Genomic DNA, 22,674 nt, shown 5'->3' on the forward strand with positions numbered 1-22,674 from the left:
ATGAAGATCATGATTGATGTCGAACCAGGATGGAAGCTCAAGGATGTAACTGATGAGGAGAAAAGAGACTTTGTGAAAGCTAGCATCTATCCACCAGAAGGAACAAAGTTTAAATATCCAAGGTGACATATAAATTATGTGGGAAAATGGATCTATTGTAGTCCAAGTGGACAATGTCAATTTATGACATAGAACAAAAATGAGCACGCAAGGACAGCAGGAAGCTTGAAGGGAGTCATAAAGATATGGACCCCAAAGAAATATATCTTCAAACCTCTATGGGTGGATCCAGTGGACGAAGTCCAAATGGATCCAGAGGATGCAGAAAAGGTGGATACCAGGAAAGAAGTGGAGGGGGGGAGAGTATAGAGGAGGTACCAAGCACGATCCACACTCCAAACGCCCATTGAAGTACCGACACCTAAGAAGACCTGGACAGTAAGGTACCCATATAGAAAACTATACCAACAAGTGAGACAGAATGAAGATTGCCAGAATGTAATATATGAAAAAGCCAAGAAGATACTAAAAGAAGGCAAATGGTGACATCATATGAAACCGGACTGACCGACCAGTGGATGATGAAAAGAGAAGAAACCCTATGGATAAGTGACATCCTGAGTCTAAAGTGAAATAATTGATGTCAAGTGTCAGAAATGTATGCCATAAGCGTGATGAAGATATTCAGCCAGTTTAAACGTGTACATATGCAAGGACCCGCACGAAGCAAGAATTCATGAGGCTTGCTTAAGCTTAGTACTAAGATAGTAGTAGAAGCGCCACCTATAGATATGTACCTCAAAAGGAGCACTTTATATAAGTATACTTCGACTATGCACAAGAGCAAATCGTGCCGAGAAGCCAAGGTCATATCAGCCGGAATAAACCCACACGTGGATACAATTAATGAAGAAAACAACAGAGTATCCTATTCAGAAAGCTCACAATAAGCCACAAATGGCAGATAGCTGGCAGAATGAAATCGAATGCACAAATTGCATGAGGAATAAGATGATTTCACAGTGTTGAAATCACGTGACCGAGCAAGCAGAAGGGATGAAACTTTCACACCTACGCATGGACTTGTGCCATGCCCAGACGCCTTAACTTTTCCAGACCAAGAAGCAGTTTCGAGGCCAAAAAGACAAAGAAATAATTGACACATGACCACTGAAGTGATGATTGATTGTTGCAATAATTGGAGGGAGGCTGGGGGTGCAGATGAACTCCCTGCACCTGGCCGTCTATTGTGCATGCTGCTAAGTTAGTGGATAAGTATGAGTGGGGTTGATGCCAAACCAATCATAGTGGACCAAGTAATCACGGGTCCTATAGTTAGTAGAACCAATGAGATGTACTTTTAGTGACGTTTACAGTAGCCATTTTGAAGGAAGGGCTTAGATGCCCCACCTGACACCGTTTGTCCAATCCCCTCACTCCGTTATCATATACAGATATAGCACCTATATTAAAGTTACCTTCCTAGAACCAATAGAATTGCATGCCAGATTTTAAGTGTTACATGTCAGTGATGACGAGTTTTTAGTATAAATGATGTGTTTTTTATTAAATTAATTGGAGTTGTTGAAGCGAGACGGAAGCTCAAGGGTGCTGCTACTCATCTCAAAGTGCTGTTGGGAAACCCCCAGCTCTATGAGCCAGTTGGAGTCCTACTGCACACTGACAACAGTTATTAGTTTGTCAACCAAACTCCCATGGGACATTTACACCATCTACCAACCTCAGGGCGGTGTACGCTGTGGCAAAACACCCATGGCTAAGGAAAAGGCACTGAGTTATGAACATTTTATATTGCTGTTTATTTCCTGCTCAATGTTTAGGAGATACTAGAAGTACCTGTAGAGAAGTCCAAGAACAACTCTGTGAGAGAGTAGAGGGGGGAGGATTTAAACCTTTACCTAAGAAGAACGGAGAACCTTGTAGAGAAATTGATTGCCGATTAGGACTGGTGAAGGCCTACAGTAAGGAAGGTATGCATGCTTGCAAACATTTCACTGTCTCTAGTAAAGCCTTGACATGAAAAGGGGTTAGGATCCATGATACACAGGTGGGGAGGGAGGAGAGACATGGGCTTGTTATTCTGTCATTAGTAGACTATAGTCCCAGTCCTTGCATGTTATATTCGACACAGGGAATAGTGAGATGGGGTGCAAGAAGTGTACTACGTGTTAGGAAGGGGGCTGGTGGGAATGGAACCAGGAACTACAACAAATAATGAGCATTGTTTGGTCCCCTTTAATGTCACTATGCAAAGTTATTTATAGGTGTTTGTGTCCTTTCCTGTGTGGCGCTTGCAGAATACAAGCTATCTTGGCACCTGAAACTGTAAGCGGATACCAGAATACAACTCTTGATCTGAAGACGATCAAAAGAGTATCTGCAGTTTCAACAATGCAGAGTATTCTGTGCATTTTCTTGTATGTCATTGCAATGTAAAACTTTACAGTCAGTCAAAAGTATGAGCTGGAATGCCTTACCCTCGAACATTAGGGGATTTGACTCCGACATAGCGTTCCGCAAAGCCATCAAAACAACCCTATTTGCCTAAACTGCTGTTGTCTACTCCTAAGCAAGCTGTTACCTTGTATACTACTGTAACCTAACGTGAACACCCCAACTGTACTTTTTAACCTTGCTCATATGCAGTAACTAAATAACCACTGCGTGTTTTGTAATCTTGCTTACGTACACTTTCCTGTAACAAGCGCCTCAATGCCTTTGGGCTGCAGTGCGCTTTACAAATGTAAAAAATTAAATTAAAAATTAAAAAATAACGAGTTCTTTGAAATCAAAGTCATTACATATTTTTCCTACAGGTCGGAATGTGAGCTGTGTGAAATGCAAATCTACAAAAGGTTGTGAATGAGATCTATTTTGATCCTGTGTTTAATGCCATCCCATTTCCCCATCAAACTGCACCACACATTCACTCTTTGCATGTAGCTACCACAGATCAGTAGATAAATCTAATGAGGACACATTAGTTCTTACGCACTCAGCATGAGTCTTCTGATCTATAGTCCAATTGAAAGTACTCCAAAATGTATTTAAGTAGCTAGTTATGGGATAGTGGTAATGTCTCCCTTTTTCTAGAAGCAGGTTCAGTTTCTCTGGGTTTTGATACAATGCCTTCTGATTATACTGTTCAGGAGGTCAAGAAATCGCTCAGAAAAGGGTCTGGACTTCACAAAATGAATACCTTCATGTATAGGTTATGCTTTACCTCAAGTAGTTTCCAGGTGCTGAAGACTGATGGAAAACACTGTGAACCATAACAAGACCCACAGAAATGCCTCACCTCCCAGTGCCATCCACAATAACTAGCATTGATATGAAAGGGAGACCTCTGTTTACACCCAGAAAAAACAATGTTCCCCACATAACAGCAAGGATTGCTGAGTAATATGGCTTGAAGGTCCAATGTTTGTCAGAATTGCATGCACTCAATCAACATTTGTCTTAGCAACTGCACTGGTGTGTCTGCCATTATAATTATATTTTGCATATCGCCATAAAGAGGAACACTTCCACAGCTTCGTCCGGATTGCATTCCCAGCCATTTGTACAACATGGCAGTAAGCACAGAGATCATTTTCAAATGGGCAATGTGCAATTGTTTCCTCCAACATTCTAACACGAGCTATTCCATGGCATAACAAAGGTTGTAGAGCACTGGTTCAAAACATGAATTTCGCTTTCTGCTTCGAATACTTCCATGTCTGAAGAAACCTTTCCTAATTTCCCCTCCTTTCCCAGTCACCTACCTACCATTTGTATAGCCCATCGATGCACATGCCATTATCAATCTCCAGAAATGCCCTTGCTGCTGTCTTCTTTGGTTGCAGCAGCCTGGAGGGCGTTTAGCAGATACCCCACAGACTCCCGAAATCCAGAACACAGAGAAACAGAACAGCACATTTTTGTGGTTTGTACAATTTTTGTATCTATATATTTACACATGAGATATAACAGAGGAGCAGCAACGACATAAAACAAAGACAGACCTTTCTACATGTATAATGGATACAAATAGAGCGCCCTGCCGCCTTCGGGCGTGTTGGCGCAATACAAAAATTCTATAGAATAGAAATCAATGTTTTTTTCAGGGATATTCAAGAGTAACTCTTCTTCCCCAACAGTATCAGTAAGCGATTGAGCTGAAACAGAATTGCACACAATAAAAGCAGCAGTCCTAAAATCAACATTAAAACCTTTTTTTTTTTTTTTTTTTAAATGTAATGGCCTGTTTCCACTCTCCAAATCTCTGTTCCAGCTTATGTGCTATTTTCAGGGAAATCAAATGTGAAGTTATCTGATCATATCCACACTTTATACCTTTAAAACTACTCTCTCTCTTCTGAAGCTCCATCTGTTGGGTTTACACTTGTGGTGGTCCTGCTTGTTGAAAGCATAACTTTCTGATTAACACAGCACAGCAGCACTGTTAGATGGATCTAGAATAGGAAGAGCTTTCACAGAACCATGAACAAGACTACATCTCCTTTTCTTACTCTGAATTGATAGACCAGAGAATGAAGGTGAAACAAATGTCTTTTGCATAGTTACCTAGAGAGGTTACAGCAGTGGAGGAAAGTCAGCCTCAAAATCACAGGTAATGATTTAAAGAATCTGATAGGAGTGGACAGGATCCCCGTTATTTCTAAAGTGAAACAATCTCCTGGAGGATTAAAGGGGCAGTAGTCCTCCATCTGATCGCATAGCCACTGGGGTCTATTTGACACTTAAGAGAAAATGGAGATTGGGTTAATTGATGGGGTTTGAGGTTACAGCTCAAATTCAGTTCAGATTCACTATTCGTGCGTCCGGTCCCCATTTCATTATGAATAAGTGGTCAGATTTGTGAACTGCACAAAAAGCTTAGGAGTGCCTGAACTTTTACGTTGCGTTTGTAGATGCAACACACAAAAAAACCACACCAAATCCTGAAAAACTTTTACCTAGAACTATCCTCATTCATTTAAATAATTCTTTTATGGTTTGTGAACCATAAAATCCATAAAAACACGGTCAGGGGGCACCAAAGATCTGAATACTTTTGGAGTCTTCTAGGATCCTCGATGAAACTAGGAAATAGTGTTCACAGAAATGAGTCAATGGGATAGCCAATGCTGTAGAATGAGAAATCCTCATGACTGGAGTCAAAATCCTAAAAGGCAAGCAGTATGGGCAGACAGGTAGGCATGTTTGGACTATTAGATGAGACAATCTATGGTTCCATGCTAACTAGTAAACAACTGTTCGACACAATCCAGTTGAGGGATGTCATAATACAACAGCAGATGTCCTTACTATGGGTCAATTTACTGTCTTATGGATTAGACAATACTCTGCTCAGAAATAAGTGTTTTTTATATATTTGTATCCAGCCTATCCTGCATTTCTCTTCCCTCCTGTGTGAAGGTATGCACCACCCAAGACGGTGGCATTTTACTGCACCCACCAAAGTCAATGAGTAATGAATTCTGCTGGCCCTAATGGAGCTCACACCTGGCTTGCGCCATGGGTGGTTGCCTACATGGCCAAAGGATCAACCTTACCTGGCGTAATGGTGGAAAATAGTAAAACTGTCACTGTGCTCTCATAAAGCAATCTGCGTAGCATTCCAACATGGCCAATGCATGCCGTTTCTGAAAGACTCCCCGGCTGAATTTTGTGGCCTAATTGTATGGCTGCACATCTAGTGCATCCAGCTTGAACGATCTGAGGGTATTCTGGCTGGGGATATCCCTCAATCATTCTAAAAATGACAGATAACGGTTAGAGCATGGAAATAATTTAAAGGAAAGTTCATTTTAAATTGTATTCCAATTTTTTGCATGTCATGCTAAAGGGTTTACAGTGGGGTCTTGTTACAACCAGAAACTATTTTTATATTTTTTTGAATAGAAAAAGGCTCTCCATTTTGGAAAAGGTATGTGCAAATTACTCTATGTGGAGACTGAAATGGTTAAGCAATATGATTACTGAGGAATCACTGTCAAATTTTGTTCAGCATCCACATAATGCAAAATATTGACATCCTCGAAACAATGTATTGCTGGTCTTTTGATATTCCATGTTAACTTTGGAGCTCAGATTGTACAAAACATCGGAAGGGTAGACATTGTTGTAGAGTAGGACCAGAATCTATGCAGGCTGAGATTGCCTTTGTGGGCTATACTTATAAGACATTTATGGGGCAACTATGAACCGGATTATTGCTAACCTTTTCCCTCCTTTAAGTAGGGGCCCCACTCCAGACTAAAACAGGATACGCCTGGTAAAGATTGCCAAACAATATGGCAGATCCACTGCATCTACAAAGATTAAACTTAGCTAATGGGAATTATGGAATTATAGAAGGGGTGATTTTAAGGAGAACATAAGAAGGGAAATCCATCAAGAAAGGGTCTTACATGGAATGGGAGAAGGCCAGTCAGCTAACTTCCAATGTATTGAATGTGTAACTCAATATGCTTACCGTCCAAGCCATACTGAAGCAAACTGAAATCTGTGAAAACCCATAACTGCTGCTCGTATAAACTGGTAAATGCTGGGAAGAGAACCAGGAAAGGAAAAGCAGCAAAGTCTGATTTACAATCTAAGAGCTAGATTGGGGGAATTGAAGATCACCTTGACCTTTTGTTTGGCTGCCCCACATGAGTTTCTAAGAAAAAAGAAAACTTAAAACAAATGTTTCTGAAATATAATATCCCACAAGATGCAGGTTATGATACATATTATTGGAGTAACTGAAGAGATGGAAGAATGCATTAGCTTTCCAAGTAGTTGTATTCTATATTCTATATAGCGCTTTCGGCGAAGCGCTGCATACAGTAAGGAGGCGGTACAATACATGTGGTACTAAAAAGAAAAACAAAATACAGGCCAAGTCAAAGAGCATCATCCAGGATTGGGCAGGAAAAAGAGTAGGGGATCAGAGTTAAGAAAAAAGGCTTCAACACAGGAGCGAAATAGAAAATGAACGAAAGGGGCATAGAGCACATGGGGAGTTTTGGGACAGAGGAGAAACTGAAATTCAGAATGGAGGGAACACAATGGGGAGTAAAGGAACATAGAAAGGAGAGATAGGGGGTGCTAGACCATGGGTTATTTTGTGGACAATGCAGATGAAACGGAAGAGTAGGTGATGTTCAAATGAGAGCCAAGAGAGGAAGCAAAGAGGAGTTATAGATGTGCGAGAAGAAATGCAGCAAAGAATACAGACAGCGGAAGTAAAGATAGAGTTATAAGAAGCTAAGATGACAGTCAGGAATAAGAACAGTACTCGAGGCGGGAAAAGACGAGTGTGGAAATGAGTAATTTGGTAGCATGACAGGTGAGGAAAGGACAATCTCTACGGATATTGAACAACTGGTAGCTGCCACAAGGGGCGATGTTGGAAATGTATGGTATGAAGGAAAGGGTGGAGTCGAATGTGACACCCAGATTATGGGCACAGGGCAACAGAGGAAGAGAAGAACAAGGGAAAGTGAAAGAGGGGGAGACAAGGGGTGGAAATAGAGGTACATTAAGGAAGCGGGAATGCGTCCAGGATTGAACAGCCGTGAGACATGCAGAGACTGAGGCGTGAAGAGAGTTGGTGAAGAGAGCAACAAAAAAAATCAGAGCCAAGCCTGAATGATGAAACTATAGCATAGAAGGGGCAGTGCAGAGAGAAAAGAGAAGGGGGCAGAGGAACGAACCTTGAGCAACCCCATGGGGTAAAGGATAGACTAGGGATTGCTTACTAGCCCAGGACAGTGAGATTATCACGATAGGAATGAAACCATTGTAGAACAGAGCCTGGGAATCCGAAACAAGCTAGAGTGGACTGGAGTGTCGGGTGGTAAACTGTTGGATGCAGCGGATAGATTCAGTAAGATAAGAATAGACGAAAGTTTAGAATGGCGGGTAGAAAGGAGTGAATTAGTGATATTAGGAAGAGCAGTTTCTCTGGAGTGGAGGGGAAAGGCACCACATTGAGCAGGGGGTATGATATAGTTGCTGTCGAAGTAGGAGGACATTTGAGAGTAAGCAAGCCATTCCAGTATTTTTCAGAGGAAAGGTAGAGGAGAGATAGGATGACAGAGAGAGAAGGAGGGTCAAGAGAGGGCTTTTTGAGAATCGGTATGATGACAGTATTTTCAAGTCAGAGGGAAAGGTAGCAGAAAGAAGAGAAGAATGGAAGAAAGAGGAATAGCAGGGGGAACACTTGGCTAAGGGGGAAAGCAGTGGTGTGAGCTCGGGCAAGATAGTGAGCAGTGGCAGAGTCGGAGAGAGGGCAAAATATGGAAGAAGTGAGTCATGGAGGGAAAGGAAGAGGAAACAAACGCAGCAGAGGGACTGTGAAGAAGGAAGCAAAGTCAACAGGAGAAAGTAGAGGAAAGCAAGGGATTGTGAGCAGAATGGGCCAACATTTGATTGAGAAGTGTGTAAAGACGGTGGGGGTGAGAATAGGACCGAATTAGATATGAGAAATGCAACTTTTTAGCTAGTAACAGCGAGGAATATAAGAGGGGTGTAGGGTAGAGAGAGCATAGAGATTGTCGGCAGGGCATTTCTTTCCAGTGCCATTCAGCTTGACGTAAAGAAGAACAAAGGGAGAGAAGTGATGTGGTAAGCCAGGGTTGATGAGTTTTATGGTTGGAGTGAAATGGCCAAGCAGGGTAGAATGAATTAATGGTAGAAGAGTTCAGAGAGAACAAAGCATCATTGATGGGTAATAAAGAAAAGTCTGAAGAAGACAGAAAGGGTTTCAGAGCAGTGGTATAAGTTATCAGAGTCAAAAGAAGAAACATTATTATGAAAAAAGTCAGCGGAAGGAGGGGGAGAGTGAGGCTGGGAAATAGAAAAGGAAAGGAGGAAGCGATGAGAAGAAGGGAAGTGTGTAGATAGCACAAGAGTGGTAGAAAGACCTGATGAAAGGATTAGATCTAGGGATGAACCTGAGATATGTGTGGGAGGAGAACTGAGCTGAGAGAGATTAAAATAATCAAGTAAAGGAAGAAAGGGCGATATGCATGAGTGGAGCAGATGTGAAGATTGAAGTCGCTGAGAAGAAAAAGATTATCAGGTGGGGAGAAATGAGAGTAGAGCATCCAGATCATCACAAGGTGAAGACGCCTGGATGATGATAGATAATTAGAAAAGAAAGAGTTTGAGGTTTAGAAAAGGAGATGTAGTGGTACTCAAAGGAGGGACAGGATGGGAGAGCAGTAGGAAAGGAATTAGTAGAGTATGAAGGATGAAAAAGAATGCCAACCCTTAAACCCCAAACAGGGGGGGCAAGTTGAATGGGATAAGATGGGCATAGAGCTTGATATAAAAGTGTGGGGGGTGGTAACAGTGGTAGAAAGATGAATCCAGGTTTCAATAATGCATAGGAAATGTAGGACCAGTCTCAAACAAGAGCAAAAAGCAGGAGAGCGCCCTTAGAGAAAAGGCCCTTTGAGAAGGACGCCCAGGGAGAGGACGCCTTCAAAGATGGCAAGAAATAGTGGACAACCGTGTCACGTGAAGATGCATGTGGGAGGGGTTTATGTGGGACACACAGAAGGGTCTAATTGCCGGTTGCGTGGGCAGGCAGCAGGCGCCCATCAGTGCGTGGGAGAACAGCAGCAGAAGTCCAGAGCTGAGGGGGAAAAATGTTAAGCCAAGGGATGGCGATGCGCACTGGCGCTCTGTCCGTCACTGGTTCATGTGAAGATGTAGTGCAGGTCCTGTGGCAGGGGCTTATCCAGCACCTGTTTCAGGGTCTAATTGGCGGTAGAGGAGTCCCACAGTTTTCATTCGATGGTGCGCTCTGCAAAAGTGGCACTGGCTCTGGCCCTAGACCCTCCGCACCATATGAAGAAATCTGAGGGACTTCGAAAGCTTTGCTCCATCTCTGCATAGAACTGTCAGTTAGTCCAATAAAAGGTATCAAAATCTTCAGTGTGTGCGATTTTGAAAGGGAACCAATACAGAGCCAAACATGAAATAAAATATATATTCCAGCACAGAGGTAAGAAACAAAGTTTTCACTGTTAAGGGCTCAGAGTTGTACTAACTGTCCGTAAATAAACAACCTAGAGTAGTCTTCTAGACACAGCTTGGGTCTCTAGTTGAGCTACCCCATTTGTTTTCTCTGCATATTGTAACATCTCTGCTTGATAAGCCATAAAAATGAATGGGTAGGGAACCATTACTCTTAATTTCTAACTTGCAACCTTTTAATTGAAATGCTTTATGCAATTCTTTTTTAAAATTAGGTCATGGCTTTTTTCGTGATAAAATAATTGAGAAATCCAAAATAAAATAATTAAAAGTAGAGTGCTCGTCTCTGTATTGTTTCTGAATAGTCAAGTGTGAACCTTGAGAACAAGGTATAGAGTTTTGAAATAGAACTGGAATTTGTGATAAACACTTTCATAATAAAAGTTATGAAGGCATTCTCTTGACATGCTGGACTGGTGCAATTAGGTGCAGCCCACGCTCGTGTCCCCTTCCTGCGGTCCCCACAGGGGAGAACAGGGTAGTGGACCAAATCGTTACAGTATGTCTGGCAAGAGAGGATGACCGACTCTTCAGTGAAATATTTTGTCTAGTGGAGGAGCGAATGCCACATCGTGTGCATATTGGGTGAGTGGATTATGCCAATTGTGTAGCCACTTATCTAGCACTTTATTGATGGATCTAGATCATATTTTGCAGTCAAATAATAATTTTCATTAGCATGAGTCAAAAGGGAAACCCTGCTCTATTTGGGCACACAGTAGGTTTCAATCCCCACCAGCAATTGGAATATATTATATATTCTCAAACACACATATGGTCTATAGGTACAAAAAAAAGTCAATGTCGGATAAAGCTAAATTGCCCAAAGGCATAGCTGATGGACGATAGTGCAGTCACAGCTGCTGGTTCAAGCATTAAAAACCCACAAGTAAAACGGCAGGATTCGCAAAGGTAGTATTAAAAGAAATAAAGACATGTTAAAGACATGCATGGGGTGAATCTCACAGCCATGTACTATGCCTCATCTCCAGATCCAAAAAGGATCAGTAGGCCTTAGTCATGGGAAGGCCACACTTCTACCTATAATAATCCATCCCTTGCTATGAAGGGTTGGCTTCTTTGACATGCCGAAGCAAGCTTTTCAGATTAGTTAAGACATAAGCCTGTGAAGGAAATCACCTAAAATCAAGGCACGGAGATCAGGAATGATGAGCTGGAGTACATTTCCTACCCTAAGAGCCTTTAGAGAGGTTAATTATATTCAGGTAACACACAGGAGTTTAAATGTCATACTCACTAGATCTACCTCTGAAGAATGGTTGGTCAAGTCAACGAGTTGGAACGATCACCAAAACCCTAGGGTCACAGGTACAGCTGGTGCAACCAGCAAAAAAACAAGGGAGAGGGCGAGAGAGAGGGAGAGGGAGAGAGAGACTGGTTCGTAGGGAATCCACACTTCGAGCTACTAATCGGAAACTAAAAGCAATTTACCCCGAACCATACAGCATTTCAGAAACTTAATTGAAAACTTTCTGGATTCCAGCACTGAGCCTTTGCCTGCAAAAACCTTCCCCTCACCCTTGATCAATGGTGTCATAGGATTATAAATCTTTACACCACTGTCATTTGGTCTTCAGCAAAATTAAGATCAATGCAATTTTGATTTTCTTTAAGATCGGAAGTTATAATGGTATTATTTGAAATATAATTTTCCTAACCGTTATGATCAGTGTGACGGTCCTCTCGTCCCCTGCATCTGTATGATTGCCCTGTTTGATTGACGTAGTGCAAACTACTTACCACAACTAAAGACTGATCACAATCCTTGTAGACGCAACATTTAAATATCCCCTCAATCATGTTTTCCTTATTTCTGCTTCTAGCAAGTACATGTCTGCTGCATCAAAATGCGTTTCCTATGTGCTGGAAATGATATATAAGTTTGGTCATTGATATATTTAATCAGCTAAGGTGGTTAGAATGCTCCCAGGTAAAGTGCTGATAGATCTATGGGGACCTGGAGCATAACATGGATCAATCAAAATGTTCAGTGTTATCAAGTGCGGCCACAGTGCGGCAGGGCTGCAATTTAATAAGGTAGCGCCAAAGCAGCCTGGGCCCTGATCCCAATCTACCAGTCACAGAAAAGGAAAGACACTTGGGAACAAAATGGCAGCGGCTAATTAACAAAGCCCCCTTCCGCATCACCAACTGCAGTGTTCAGAGATCTTCTTTCTTGCTGCAGTCAATGCACACCCGCACTGGGTGGTCCCAGCCCCGGGAGGGCACCGGACGGCGGTCCTGGGAACAGATCTTGCAGAAGCCTTGGCCACAGGCCCGGCAGTGATGCTTTGACATCTTGGGCGTGAAGTTCTTCTTGCAGTGGTGGCATTGCGAGATCTCGTCATCCGACACCCAGTAGCTGGGCCTGGCTGCAGCCTTGACGAAACCTAGAACAGAGAAGTAGTGCGAGTGTTCGTAACTGTGCAGGAAATCTGTGAGAAATATAGGAGATACACCCGGTGCTTAGGCCTCCCACATCAAATTAAACGGAATTCAAGGCAAAATGAACCAGTCATTTATTACAAAAACAATTAAGCCCACTGCACAAAATGTGCCCCTGCCCTAAGGAAAAACGTATAAGACTACTCTGTTTTATGTTATTGGGAGGATAAAATCTTATGACCAGTTTTTTGTCTGCATTTAGTCCCCAACTATGCCTCTCGGCATTACTATTGAGCGCACTACATGCCCAGCAGCCCGATGCAACGGTCATAGCGTGTCTGCTCCTGAGTTTAAGAGGCAAAAGGAGCTCATGAAGACTCAGAGACATCTAGTGACATACACCAAAACACTCCAGGGAGGCACAAGGATAGGAATTGCGATCAAGGAAACCATGAGCCTTCATTTCAATGCACGCCACAGAAATCGACAGATACTTGTGTCGCATGCTAGATCGCTTATTTGTTAATATCACAAGAAACACTAAAAAGCCAAGCCTGGAGACACTCTTACCCTGCCTGATTTGTCGATTAACTTAGCCACAGGCTCATTAAGCCATAGTTGTATAACGACCAACCGCATGTTCTCAACTCAGCGTATAAATGAAGAACTTTTCTGACCTGAATGCTAAGTCTTTCACACGGACCTTGCTAGAATTTGTCTATGCTAATCACCTTCATGCTTAGAAACTTGCTGCCAATTAAACCTGTGTTTGTTTGTGAAGGGGGCTGGATATGGGATACTAAATTCTCATTCTTAGATTCCTGCTGTATCATCTATGAGCTCAAGTCCCCAAGCTACCTTCATGGGAAGTTCAGCATCCCAGGTAGCCTACAATCCACCAGAAGCAAGAACCTGTAAACTAACTGTTGGTGTAAGACTGACAAAACCAGAACACAGCTCTTCTCTAGTCTATGCCGCCATACTCTGGAACCACCTCCTGTCAACACCAGACTTGCACCCTTGCTTCTACATTTCAGGAAGCAGCTCAAGACCCACCTCTTCAAGGAATGGCCACTCCTTAACACCTACACCAACCCTCCATTCACCACCTAGCCTAAAACTAGGAAATCTGTTCCCCAGTTTCTTCCCCTGGTTGATTGTAGATTCCCCTGCAGCCAAATGCTCACCCTCCCAGTCCCTCTTTGTTAGGTCTCTGCTCCCTTGTATCAATCCCATGGGATCTTCTTCCCTCTGACTTATGGCTCTTTAAGCCATAGTTGTGTAATTTGCCAACTAAGTTTTCTCAGCTCAGCATATACATAAGACTTTTCAGCAAAGGAGCTCTGTGTTCAATAAATACCCTACTAATAATAACATTCATTGTCTATTTCCAAATTAGTCATAGCATGCTGCTGCCAGCTCTCATAAAACAATTAGCACCTTTAATGGCAGCAAAGTATGAGAAACAATTCTGCCTAACAGGTCGGTGCCGCTGTCCTCCAAATAAGCAAATTAATTCATGATGGTTACACACATCAGTTACATTAGTCTTGTAATAACGGAAACATTTCTCAGGCCTTGCATATGTAATGCAGCAGAGCTCTGACTCCTACTCCACTCTCTATTCTCAAAAAGCAGGCTTCATATCTCTTAGAGCCAATTAATGTGTGCTCTTCTGATGACTTAGGCTCCATGCTTGCTTCCTTCAAACTGCTCCTCTGCAGGGAGATCAAGTAATTTCTGTGCTCCTTTTACAGTGCAATCTTCAGTGGATATTGTGCATTGTCCATAGAGATCTTCAAGCTTTATAACTCTATTTGCCATCACCTGCCAAGCTAACTCAAGTCCTTCACTTGGGCTATTTATACTTTACCGACACAGACTGAGGTCAGGAAAGGGTGGCACTGCAATTGCAATGCTGACCTCACATTTGTTATTGGATAAATCCACATAAAACAGAAACCATGAACTGCAGCCCCTGCAGCATTTTAATCTCAACTTCTGGCCCTCCTTTGTAGCCACCTGCTCATTCATAGTTCCTATCATTAGGATCCTGGTGGAGATGGATGTGTGTAGAGATCACTTTGAAGCATCGGGTGCGTACAGTATCTAATTTTGACTTTTATCAAACTGCTTAGAACAATGAACACTTCTACATCCCCTACATTGTTTCTCTGTAGCGAGCTCACCTATTGCCTGATCTCTTCGCTAATGAAATAGAATATATGTAGATTAACAATCCACCTCTAATACAATCCACATTAAAAGGCCAGGCAAGCTTTCACCGAAACAAAACTATTTAAAAGTGTAACTCAGTCCGGCAGCTGTCAAAGTGGCAAAGGGGTGTCCAATTCAGAATGCGATGCATACATGGAGAATCTGGGGTAAGCTATTAAGTCACAAGACTCTCAAAAAAACCACATCTGCCATAAGAGCAAAAACACAAGTTATATCAGCCATGTAAGACATTTTTACATGATACGATGAAAATGGCTGGAGCTGAATGTAAAACTAAATTAAAATATTTTCTGTTCCCCAGAAAATAATCGTTTCATGCCAGTTTTTAGTGTCTCCGATTAGCAATGAACGAGATATACAAACGTCAGACGAGTAGCCCTGCTGCTTAAAGGGATTTACAAAGAGCCCAACCCTTAGTATCATTGCAGGTTGATTCGCATTAAGGAGGCCTGCCTTTTAGGTGACAGCTTGATATTTAAAAATGCTATGCAAATGTTCACTATTTTTGAGGTAAAACAGCACTTTGCATCCATATTTTGTGATGCAGCTTCATGGCATTCTCAGTATGCAGATTAAATCACAGAATTATGCTCAATGAAACAGAGTGACAAGCAGGCATGTGGGTGGAGAGGCACGTTGAAGGACTGTGGAAGGCCTTAAACAAGATATGCGAACAATATTTTACTTACCAAGTGGATATTCCACAGCCGAAGACACAACATCCAAAGTGCCCTGAGCTACCTCAGTCACCTTGCGGGCCAGCAAATCGACACCCTCTTCAGTGGGCGACTCTGCTACGAAAATAAAAAGAATGGGACAAGTTGCTAGCATGCAGAGGTTGGACAGCAAAGAGCAGGAAGGCTTTGGAATCAAGCACAATCTCTGTATGGGTCATTGACAAAAACAGCAGTGAAGAACACAACTCATACCATGAACAGATGTGGGATGCATTTCCAAACTCTCACTGCGATAAGTATGCTTTTTCTTTTCTATCTGTAGGGTAAGCCAATTTTGATTGCACTTGAGTGACTGTGTGTGGGCTCTAAACTAGTAACTTGGAAAAGAAACATTAACAATCTGTTCATAATCTGGAGAGGCAATCGGGTTGGACAGGCTGAGTTTCTGATGTATCTGAAGTCAATCAATGATCGCATCAAATTTACTATGGAAGTTGGAATGCACAAACTCCATTATCTTGATGTCAAACTGGGACTCAAAGAAGGCAGAATCACAACCAGTCCTTTTCACAAACTGAAATGATACCACACTGGATTTGGAGAATGAGAAGATGACCGGCAAATATGCAGAAAAGGGATACCCTGAGAAGGTAATCGAGGCTGCTAAAAACAGAGCCAGTCAGATGACCCGGGAAGACCTCCTGAAGAGCAACCCTAAGTGTAAAGATCCCTTTCCATTACACTCTTAAGTATTCAAGTCAGAGGCACCAAATAGCCAGACTCATTAAGAAGAATTGGAGGCTGCTTCCACTAGACACACAGCTACAAAAAACGATTTCCAAGACCTCTGCTTATAGCCTCCAAGAGAGGTAAGAAATTTAGGGATGAATTAGTCAGAGCTGAGAGAATAAGAGGCAGTAGTCAAACCACATTAAAAAAGAAAAAAATTCACTTTTGCTTGTCCGCACTGCATTAACTGCAATAACATCATGAAGGGCAGCTTTCGTACGTAGGCAAAAATCAAGCTCACGGATTTTGCAACATGTGACTCAATGTCGGTAATCCATGGACTAAGTTGTCCCTGTGGGATTTTCTACGTGGGACAAATAAAGAAATTAAAGGTCTGTTGTAATGAGCACAAGATCAACATAAGGACCAGGAATGTACGTTCACCGGCCGCTAGACATTTCACTGAAAAAAAGACATTCAGTAGCACAATTGAAGTATATGGTTTTGGAAATGGTCCATAAATCACCCAGTAGAGGAGACCATATGAAGAGGCTGAATCAGAGGGAACTCATTGAATCGATAAGCTAGATAGCTTGAGTCTGAATGGAATGAACGATATTTCCACTTGGGTGCCTTCTTATAATATTTCCCAGGAAAGTGTGCATGTCACTTTAAACTATGATGATGGTTCTATTCATTACACACAACTACCTACAACGTGTTGACATATAGATGCACTGTATAACTGTTATGCACTTCTGCTCAACTGACTCATTTGCTACATCTCTAGGGGAGTGCCTAACAGATTGTGAGCACGCATACCACGGATGGACATTCATTTCTCCTCTCATGAGTCACCAAATTACTAACCACTGTCTGGCCATGGTACACAGTCCTGTGTCTACAGCTAATGCAAAGACCTGTTTCCCCTTTTAGAGCAACCCCCCATACATTACCTTTTCACTATCATAGGGTTGATGTTCCACCACTACCTGTTACCTCACGGCATTAGGTACATTCACAAATGCCATTATCTATCATTATGACCTTCTATTTTTAGCATTTTTTCCTTACGTTTAACCCCCTTGTGTAATCAATTCCTTAGTCCTGTACAAGTTACGTACAATTGCCATCCGTTCATTGACATCCCAGTGCGATGATGTCATTTGTTTACATGCGACATCACCGGGTGAGCACGCTGTGCTGTTTTGGAGATAAGAACGGCCATTCAGCCCCACTCTGCTCTTACGGGAGGACGCAACACAGTATGACGGTTCCAAGAGATTCCTTTTGGCATCCCATTGTTACAAGACTGAGATGGCGAATCTTATGGAAGGTAAGCGCAGACAGGCAGAACCACTAGGCATACTTAGGATCATGCTATCTATTAGTTCACTAATACCCCTCCATCCTTAATTACATAGGACCTTTCCCCATCTTGTTCCAAAGAGGAAGCCAGCACCAATTTTTCATCCAAACGCAATGGCGCAAGATTTAACTGAGATAAACTCTGGCTACGTGAGCCGTATGACATTCATTCAATCGAATGGACCTAGCGGTCCTCTAATAGCTCCCTGTCTTTTATTTTAGAGGAGCAATCTGGCACTTCGTGACTTCTATCCCAGACACTTAGAATTAAGAAGAAAGCAGCTCTACAGCTCCATCCCCACCCCTGGGATCTAAGGTATGGGCACGCCAAACCATGCCTTATTGATTTTCAGACTCACTGATTATGCAGAATCTTGTCTGACCTAATTCAATAACCCGTAGACCGCAAGAAGAACAAGATCACCTTATCACAAGAGACCCTGAGTATGGTAAGAGACCGCTTTACCACCCATCTTCTGATGTTCTATACCTACCTCTTCTAGCCTCATTACAGATCCTAATCCATCCCTTACTTACTCTTTAGTTATCTGATCATCCTCCTGAAACATCTCAAACAGAGGTTACCCTGCCCATATATCCATACCAGATCATTAGGTGAATGACTAATGTGTGGCATGAGAGTCAATGCAGTCATTCAAATATGGTATATAGCAATTAATGAAGCATAGAAAAGATAACATACTTTACTCTTTTATTTTATAATACAGATCAGGGTGAAGGTTAGTGGAACTTGTGCTCCTGATAAAGGGACGGCAGTCCTGAAACGCGTTGTGCAATTATTTGTATTGGCAACTATTTGTGTATGAAAAACATATGTATTCGACAACATTCTGGGAATTCATTTCAATGTAATTGAAACATATATGTATCTACTGGATGTTATGCTTACCCTTCTAATAACACTCCTTTGAGTATTAAAACTCTGAATTCTATTTCCAAACATTTTATGTCACAAACATATAACTACCGTTTGTTTATACAAACACACCTGGTGTGCAGGGGACGCGAGTGCACCACAGCCTGTGGACAACGGTTTCTTTCTCATTGTGAATTTACAACCCAGTGCCAGGACAATTATATTTATTAGTTCACTGATACGTCTCCATCCTTCATTACAGAGGACCTTTCCATCTCGTTCCAAAGAGGAAGCCGACACCAATTTTTATCCAAATGCAACAGTGCAAGATTTAACTGAGGTAAACTCTGGCTAAGTGAGCCATATTACATTAATTCGATCGAATGAACCTAGCAGTCCTTCAATAGCCCCCGGTCCTTTGCTTTAGAGGAGCAATCTGGCACATAGTGACCACTATCCCTGACACTTAGAATTAAGAGGAAAGCGGCTCTACAGCTCCATCCCCACCACTTGGGATCTAAGATATGGGCACGCTTTTTGAATTTCAGACCTCCCCGATTATGCAGAAGCTTTTCTGCCCTAATTCAATTATCCATAGGCCGCAAGAAGAGCAAGATCACTTTTCACAAGACACCCAAAGTGTGCTAAGAGGATCGCTTTACTGCGCGTTGAGCAATTACTTCTATTAGCAACTATTTGTATATGAAAAACATATGTATTTGACAAAATTCGGGGGAATTAATTTCAATGCAATTGAAACATATGAATCTACTGGATGTTATGCTTATCCTTATAATAACACTCCGTTGAGTATAAAAACTCAATTCTATTTCCAAACATTTTATGTCACAAACATATCATAACTACTGTTTGTTTAAACGAACACACCTGATGTGCAGGAGACGCGAGTGCTCCACAGCCTGTGGACACCAGTTTCTTTCTCCTTGGCTAAGGGTATTAGCTCAGGGAGCAGAGACAGTGCATTTTAGGCTCAGTGAGTAAGGGCTTGAACGGGCTGTGGGGGGAATGACAGCCACAGCTTCAGAGGCGCATAGCAGTTATTGCAGGAAAGTCCAGCCATTCTCTATGTAGACTATCGCATCAACCACAAGTGATCCAGTGACACTAAAGGAGAAAAAGTCTCCTTTCAGGTGGACACCACTACTTGAACCCTCACAAGTGGATAGCACACAGTCAAAAAGTGAGATCCCCTCCAGCTAAAAGACCTATCACGATACCCTATCAACCACAAAAGGCAACCACTACAGTAATCACTTTAGACATATTTATCAACCATTGTTTGTAGTAGATTACCGCATCTTGTGGGTAATCCAGGCCTGGCTCAATGACCTTAAATTTTGTGGCTTCCCCCGACAACTCACCAACCATGCCAAATCACCGATTCTAAAACCGACTGCAATATCGCCTTCAAGACTCAACAAATTGATGAGTAAAAATGCCCGGTGCCAACTCTCCATCCTCCAGAATATCAAACCCTACACCTTCAAGAAGTGGAATTCAGGACTGTGTTTAAAGGCATAGTCATCTCTCACCTGGATGACGTCTTACACCAAACTGGTGTCCGACTCCACTTTGGCATTCCTATAAAACAACGCCAGAGTGGGGTTCCTGTAATGCAACTTCAATGCCGCAGACTATCTCAATGAATAATGGAACTATGACCATTCATCTCAACCCTGAGGGAACCAATATGGCTTACCCAAAAAGCACGTATCACCTTAAAGACAACCTGCAACAACTACAAAGCATTTGCCACCAATGCCTGGCTTACCTCCACAACACGCTTACCTTCTCTTAAGGCCAACCCAACACCAGAATTCTGGGCAACACAAGAGTTGTAACCAAGAACTGCAAAAAAGTAAAGAGTGGGAAGGAATGCATTACTTACCTGTAACTCCTGTTGTCCAGCATTGGTATCTTTCATAAATTTGCATTCTATTCGGATATACCCTGTCCTCAGACTGGGAATTCTCTGTAACATTAAGCAGTTGTCTAGAAATACAAGAAACTGCATTTACCTTAGTGTTCTCTTAGTGTTGTTTTGGGCCACTTACCCTCTATCCAATAGGCAGGGCCTCCCTTTACTCCATTCCTGGAGATCATATTTAGATACATATAGCACCCGTAATAGTGCAATGACACAAATGGGGGCAGGTGGGAGGTTCACGTGTGAATCTATGAAGGATACCAATACTGGAGAAAAGGAGTTACAGGTAAGTAACATTCTTGTTCCAGCATTGGATCGTTAATGGATTCAGTATATAGCTAGATGCCGTTTGAATAGATTAGAATGCAGTGTAAAATACATTCCTATAGATAATTGCAAACAATCACTTTATATCTAGGCAAGTTGTTGGTTATATTTTTCAGTGATCTTGTAGCTTGACTAAAGATAAACGGTTGTGTTTGCCCAGCAGTAAATAAACATTTTTAGATTGGTATCTTTAGATTTCATGCACCTAACATGATTTTGGAAATGTATGATAACAGAGAACATTTGAGCTACACAATTTGAACTTAGAAAGTTTGAAAAGGGAACTTAACATTAGTTTTGGAAATATATGGCTAACAAAACTTTAAAACATGTTTTTGGAATATATGAGAAACAAAATTAAAGTTTGAAACTGTGATCTGATTCAATTGTAAAAAATTAAAACTTCGAATAAACTCATTGGTTTGCGCAAAATCATTTCTTAGGCGCATGAAATCTAAAGATTGCAATCTAAAAATGTATACATACTGCTGGGCAAACACAACAGTTAATCTTTAGTCAAGCAACAAGATCACAGAAAAATATAACAAGGAGCTTGCCTAGATATAGAGTAATTGTTTGCAATTTTCTATAGGATTTTATTTACAACTCAACTTCTGGGCTGACTCCCTCATTCTTTCTAAATTCAGACAAAAAAATCTCATATTCAACAATGGCCAATGCATTAAACCAAAGAGAAATCGAAGCAGATTAACTTTTTTTGCAGTGTTCGATTTCAACATCCAATACCAACAGCAATATTCAATCTCCGTCATTAAATAAAATGTTTGAACGGTTAGAAAATCTATCCAAAAGGAACTTGCCAAGTGGTGGGAGATTAAAACACAATTTATTTACAGGTTGGAAGAATACCCAGAGGCTTAAGGATCTGTATTTTCCCCACATTTGAAGATGAAGACTGACAAGCCCTGAATGAATGGGAAGAAATGTTAAATCGCACCTCCAGGGAAATGATTCAAAGAGTAATTACCCAATCTGAAAAGGCACATGAAAAGATCCTAAAAGAAATTGATATCAAGAAAGACATAAAAAGCTTAAACTTACCAGAAGCCACCTTAAAAAACTATCAAACTCTTGACGACTATTTAATACATTTTACAACTGAATTGAAAATGAAAAAAAAAGTTCAAACGTGATGAACATGATTATGTTAACAAAAAGGATTTGCACAATTCAAAAAGTCTTTGATCAACAAAAACCAATCACAAAAAGAGGAATTACCAAAAAAGTTGTTTCACAACTAGTTACTTCCTGTTCCTCATCTGAAAAAGATCTTTCGGAAAGCGGAAGTGATACAAATCCCATCAAAGATCAAAGCCTCTCAGAATTCACAATTGAATGTCCCTTTTGAGAGGGGCTAAAGAGGCACAAATTGAGCACAAAGAGATAGCAATTCCAATTTGGTCCCGCAACAAATGAACACAAGAAAAAGTATCACAATGCCATTAAAAACTATTGCAAGGGCAAAATAGCTGGGAGGAAATCCAGAGTCTGACTAAGCCGTGGTAACGACAAAATCATGAAAGAACAAATCAATTCCAAAGCAGATCTAGTAGTTAACCTCTCAAATCTAACATTGACCAAAGATTTAGTTTCAGTACTAAATAAGGGAATTACATTTTGTCACACTAAAACTTGAGTATTTTGAAATAAGGGTGGACCTGTATAAGTGTTGCAGGTGGATCAAGCTCAAAACATTCTTTGATACACAAAGTATCAGGGAATTTGAAACAGATAAGGTAAACCCTCCTTCAAAAATATCATCCAATGTAGCACAACACATTGTTACACTGATGAATTTAGATATTTCTGATAATGAATTCACCAGTCAAGATCTAATGAGAGAACAAGACATAGACCCTTTTCAAACTGAGGACAGTGAATTGAAACTAAAATCAAAATTCATACCACAATTACCTGTAGACAATGTGATAGACACCTTCAATAAAGCAGTCACAGCGGACTTAAGAAATCTCTACTTAAACAAGTTTCAAAAAATCTCAGAGCCCAATCCTACTTATGCTGGA

The 22,674-nt window shown here is 41.4% G+C and overlaps 1 protein-coding gene across 3 annotated transcripts in view; it reads right to left on the minus strand.

The window, feature by feature from the left end:
- Positions 1-3,938: 3,938 nt before the first annotated feature.
- The window catches only part of LOC138566803 (zinc finger FYVE domain-containing protein 1-like), a 730,070-nt gene continuing 711,334 nt past the window's right edge, over positions 3,939-22,674 (minus strand). For 2 of the 3 annotated variants that reach the window (XM_069644464.1, XM_069644466.1), the window contains 2 exons: positions 15,393-15,497; positions 3,939-12,470 (listed from right to left, as the gene is read on the minus strand). In XM_069644464.1, the coding sequence (XP_069500565.1) occupies positions 12,241-12,470; positions 15,393-15,497 (335 nt within the window). In that variant the 3' untranslated portion in view covers positions 3,939-12,240. The remainder of the gene's footprint in view (positions 12,471-15,392; positions 15,498-22,674) is intronic. The other variant, XM_069644465.1, reaches the window with a different exon arrangement.

Source organism: Ambystoma mexicanum, chromosome 2p, assembly GCF_040938575.1.
Source record: "Ambystoma mexicanum isolate Mex_15411 chromosome 2p, UKY_AmexF1_1, whole genome shotgun sequence".
In the NCBI taxonomy this organism is placed as follows: Eukaryota; Metazoa; Chordata; class Amphibia; order Caudata; family Ambystomatidae; genus Ambystoma; species Ambystoma mexicanum.